Raw genomic sequence first — 5,000 nt, forward strand, 5'->3', positions numbered from 1 at the left:
GGTGGAGACTCGCTTCTTTATTGCGGGAAATACATGTTTATCCTGAAACATTAGTCAAATCCAGTGAAATAGCTATCGATTGTGTTAGCATGTGCAGCTAGCTAGTATCAACTCTAGCTACTACCGTAGAGGGTTGTTTTATGTTTAGGACATTCTTGATAATTAATGTTTTGACTGTGACACTTAGGCCTAACAGGAAGAGTTTAGTTTCTAACAAATGCATGTAAGAACTAAGGTTACCGCTCTCATGTATTACAGTCACTGCACATTTTCCCTGTCAACGTGTTAATATATATATATATATGGGTAGCAGGGTGTATATATCTCTAACGTGAGTTAAGTAACATTTATTTATTTCACCTTTATTTAACCAGGTAGACAAGTTGAGAACACCTTTATTTAACCAGGTAGACAAGTTGAGAACCACCTTTATTAACCAGGTAGGCTAGTTTGAGAACACCTTTATTTAACCAGGTAGACAAGTTGAGAACACCTTTATTTAACCAGGTAGTCTAGTTGAGAACAAGTTCTCATTTACAATTGCGACCTGGCCAAGATAAAGCAAAGCAGTTCGACAGATACAACGACACAGAGTTACACATGGAGTAAAACAAACATACAGTCAATAATGCAGTATAAACAAGTCTATATACAATGTGACCAAATGAGGTGAGAAGGGAGGTAAAGGCAAAAAAGGCCATGATGGCAAAGTAAATACAATATAGCAAGTAAAACACTGGAATGGTAGATTTGCAATGGAAGAATGTAGAAAGTAGAAATAAAATTAATGGGGTGCAAACATGCAGAGACCAGAGATACTTTGTATCGTGTCTAGTGAACACCGTAAAGATAGTAGCTCGTTAACGTTACGTGCTGAATTACTGAATGTTGGTGGTCTCATGATGTCCTGGATAATATGTTTCACACGACACTCAGTGCAGCCAGGGTGAATCACGTGACTATCAGTGGTCTGACTGTACTAAGATCCCGGAAAAACATTTCGATGCAGGCCTAACCATCGGTTGTTAACTACTGTAAGCCTACATTATATTCAGTAGATATCTGAACAGAATAGTGGATTCGGTGAGAAATAGGCCTACGTGTATATATACACTTATATGGAAGCGTTGTGGACAGCGACCACATACCAACTAAAGTGTTTCTTATCTACCTTCCATATTGATATGGTGTGTGTGTGTGTGTGGTGTGTGTGTGTGTGTGTGTGTGTGTGTGTGTGTGTGTGTGTGTGTGTGTGTCAGACCTGGAATGGGTGTCCCAAGGTGCGGGTGAACACCCAGGCAGTGCTGAAGAGAGCTCAGCAGATCCAAGGACGCAATAAGAACAAGAAACAGTGGCAGGTAGGAGGAGCTTTGGGGTTTAGCTTTGGGGTTTAGCTTTAGGTTTAGCTTTGGGTTTTAGCTTTGGGTTTTAGCTTTGGGGTTTAGCTTTGGGGTTTAGCTTTGGGGTTTAGCTTTGGGTTTTAGCTTTGGGTGTTTAGCTTTGGGGTTTAGCTTGGGTTTAGCTTTGGGGTTTAGCTTTGGGGGTTTAGCTTTGGGGTTTAGCTTTAGGTTTAGCTTTGGGGTTTAGCTTTGAGGTTTAGCTTTGGGGTTTAGCTTTGGGGTTTAGCTTTGAGGTTTAGCTTTTGGGGTTTAGCTTTTGGGGTTTAGCTTTGGGGTTTAGCTTTGGGGTTTAGCTTTGGGGGTTAGCTTTGAGGTTTAGCTTTAGGTTTAGCTTTGGGGTTTAGCTTTTGGGGTTTAGCTTTTGGGGTTTAGCTTTTGGGGTTTAGCTTTGGGTTTAGCTTTGGGGTTTAGCTTTGGGGTTTAGCTTTGGGGTTTAAGCTTTTGGGGTTTAGCTTTTGGGGTTTAGCTTTTGGTTTAGCTTTGGGTTTAGCTTTGGGGTTTAGCTTTGGGGTTTAGCTTTGGGGTTTAATACCTTCCTCTCCAATGTTTTCCTATACGACACATAAGATGAAGTGATGCTCAGTTTGTATCCTGCTATTAGAATAAGGATATGCACTATTCATCCTACTATTAGAATAAGGATATGCAGTATTCATCCTACTATTAGAATAAGGATATGCAGTATTCTCAGTTTGTATCCTACTATTAGAATAAGGATATGCAGTATTCTCAGTTTGTATCCTGCTATTAGAATAAGGATATGCAGTATTCTCAGTTTGTATCCTGCTATTAGAATAAGGATATGCAGTATTCTCAGTTTGTATCCTGCTATTAGAATAAGGATATGCAGTATTCATCCTACTAATAGAATAAGGATATGCAGTATTCTCAGTTTGTATCCTGCTATTAGAATAAGGATATACAGTATGTCTGGTATGGTTTTGTGTGTTATCTAGTGTTGAAGTGTTGTCCACACCAACCCCTTGTATTGAGAACAAACAGTTAATTAAACACCCCGGTATGAGTTGACATCAGGCTCTGTGTTACAATATTACCCACAATGCTCTCTGTCTATCTCCAGGCGGCGTGGCTGCTGCGGGCGGTGACCTGTATTGACCTGACGACCCTGGCCGGTGACGACACGCCCGGCAACGTCCACCGGCTGTGTATGAAAGCGACCCAGCCGGTACGCTACGACTTGCTGAAGAGCATGGACATGCAGGACAAAGGTAGTGGGGTGTCTGTCCTGTTTGTCCGCCCCTCCCCCTCCCTCCCTCCCTCCTCCCTCCCTCCCTCCCTCCCTCCCTCCCTCCTCCCTCCCTCCCTCCCTCCCTCCTCCCTCCCTCCCTCCCTCCCTCCCTCCTCCCTCCTTCCCTCCCTCCCTCCTCCCTCCCTCCCTCCCTCCCTCCCTCCTTCCCTCCCTCCCTCCTCCTCACCCTGCTCTAGAGACAGACTAGCTTTACATAGCTCTTCATGAAGCCTGTGTGTTAAATGTGCTACTCCACATCCTCCTCAACATGACTGATGTTCTATACTTCATACTTGTTCTTCAATTTACAACTCATGGATTATTTACCCACTAGAGGGCGACGTGCTCCTTGTTTGGGCCACTAGAGGGCGACGTGCTCCTTGTTTGGGCCACTAGAGGGCGACGTGCTCCTTGTTTGGGCCACTAGAGGGGCGACGTGCTCCTTGTTTGGGCCACTAGAGGGGCGACGTGCTCCTTGTTTGGGCCACTAGAGTGGCGACGTGCTCCTTGTTTGGGCCACTAGAGTGGCGACGTGCTCCTTGTTTGGGCCACTAGAGGGCGACGTGCTCCTTGGTTTGGGCCACTAGAGGGCTGACGTGCTCCTTAGTTTGGGCCACTAGAGGGCGACGTGCTCCTTGTTTGGGCCACTAGAGGGGCGACGTGCTCCTTGTTTGGGCCACTAGAGGGCGACGTGCTCCTTGTTTGGGCCACTAGAGGGGCGACGTGCTCCTTGTTTGGGCCACTAGAGGGCGACGTGCTCCTTGTTTGGGCCACTAGAGGGCGACGTGCTCCTTGTTTGGGCCACTAGAGGGGCGACGTGCTCCTTGTTTGGGCCACTAGAGGGGCGACGTGCTCCTTGTTTGGGCCACTAGAGTGGCGACGTGCTCCTTGTTTGGGCCACTAGAGGGCGACGTGCTCCTTGGTTTGGGCCACTAGAGGGCTGACGTGCTCCTTGGTTTGGGCCACTAGAGGGCTGACGTGCTCCTTAGTTTGGGCCACTAGAGGGCGACGTGCTCCTTAGTTTGGGCCACTAGAGGGCGACGTGCTCCTTAGTTTGCCCACTAGAGGGGCGACGTGCTCCTTGTTTGGGCCACTAGAGGGGCGACGTGCTCCTTGTTTGGGCCACTAGAGGGGCGACGTGCTCCTTGTTTGGGCCACTAGAGGGGCGACGTGCTCCTTGTTTGGGCCACTAGAGGGGCGACGTGCTCCTTGTTTGGGCCACTAGAGGGGCGACGTGCTCCTTGTTTGGGCCACTAGAGGGGCGACGTGCTCCTTGTTTGGGCCACTAGAGGGGCGACGTGCTCCTTGTTTGGGCCACTAGAGGGGCGACGTGCTCCTTGTTTAGGCCACTAGAGGGCGACGTGCTCCTTGTTTGGGCCACTAGAGGGGCGACGTGCTCCTTGTTTGGGCCACTAGAGGGCGACGTGCTCCTTGTTTGGGCCACTAGAGGGCGACGTGCTCCTTGGTTTGGGCCACTAGAGGGCTGACGTGCTCCTTGTTTGGGCCACTAGAGGGCGACGTGCTCCTTAGTTTGGGCCACTAGAGGGCGACGTGCTCCTTAGTTTGGGCCACTAGAGGGGCGACGTGCTCCTTAGTTTGGGCCACTAGAGGGGCGACGTGCTCCTTGTTTGGGCCACTAGAGGGGCGACGTGCTCCTTGTTTGGGCCACTAGAGGGGCGACGTGCTCCTTGTTTGGCCACTAGAGGGGCGACGTGCTCCTTGTTTGGGCCACTAGAGGGGCGACGTGCTCCTTGTTTGGGCCACTAGAGGGGCGACGTGCTCCTTGTTTGGGCCACTAGAGGGGCGACGTGCTCCTTGTTTGGGCCACTAGAGGGGCGACGTGCTCCTTGTTTGGGCCACTAGAGGGGCGACGTGCTCCTTGTTTGGGCCACTAGAGGGGCGACGTGCTCCTTGTTTGGGCCACTAGAGGGGCGACGTGCTCCTTGTTTGGGCCACTAGAGGGGCGACGTGCTCCTTGTTTGGGCCACTAGAGGGGCGACGTGCTCCTTGTTTGGGCCACTAGAGGGGCGACGTGCTCCTTGTTTGGGCCACTAGAGGGGCGACGTGCTCCTTGTTTGGGCCACTAGAGGGGCGACGTGCTCCTTGTTTGGGCCACTAGAGGGGCGACGTGCTCCTTGTTTGGGCCACTAGAGGGGCGACGTGCTCCTTGTTTGGGCCACTAGAGGGGCGACGTGCTCCTTGTTTGGGCCACTAGAGGGGCGACGTGCTCCTTGTTTGGGCCACTAGAGGGGCGACGTGCTCCTTGTTTGGGCCACTAGAGGGGCGACGTGCTCCTTGTTTGGGCCACTAGAGGGGCGACGTGCTCCTTGTTTGGGCCACTAGAGGGGCGA

At 50.6% G+C, this 5,000-nt stretch overlaps 1 protein-coding gene across 1 annotated transcript in view; it reads left to right on the forward strand.

The window, feature by feature from the left end:
• Positions 1-1,235: 1,235 nt before the first annotated feature.
• Positions 1,236-5,000, forward strand: part of LOC116371865 (deoxyribose-phosphate aldolase-like) — a gene marked incomplete at its 5' end in the record, with an annotated part of 14,813 nt that continues 11,048 nt past the window's right edge. Inside the window, 2 exons of the mRNA XM_031820954.1 lie at positions 1,236-1,358; positions 2,482-2,629. Of these exons, the coding sequence (XP_031676814.1) occupies positions 1,236-1,358; positions 2,482-2,629 (271 nt within the window). The remainder of the gene's footprint in view (positions 1,359-2,481; positions 2,630-5,000) is intronic.

Source organism: Oncorhynchus kisutch, unplaced genomic scaffold (genome assembly GCF_002021735.2).
Source record: "Oncorhynchus kisutch isolate 150728-3 unplaced genomic scaffold, Okis_V2 scaffold3793, whole genome shotgun sequence".
NCBI lineage: Eukaryota > Metazoa > Chordata > Actinopteri > Salmoniformes > Salmonidae > Oncorhynchus > Oncorhynchus kisutch.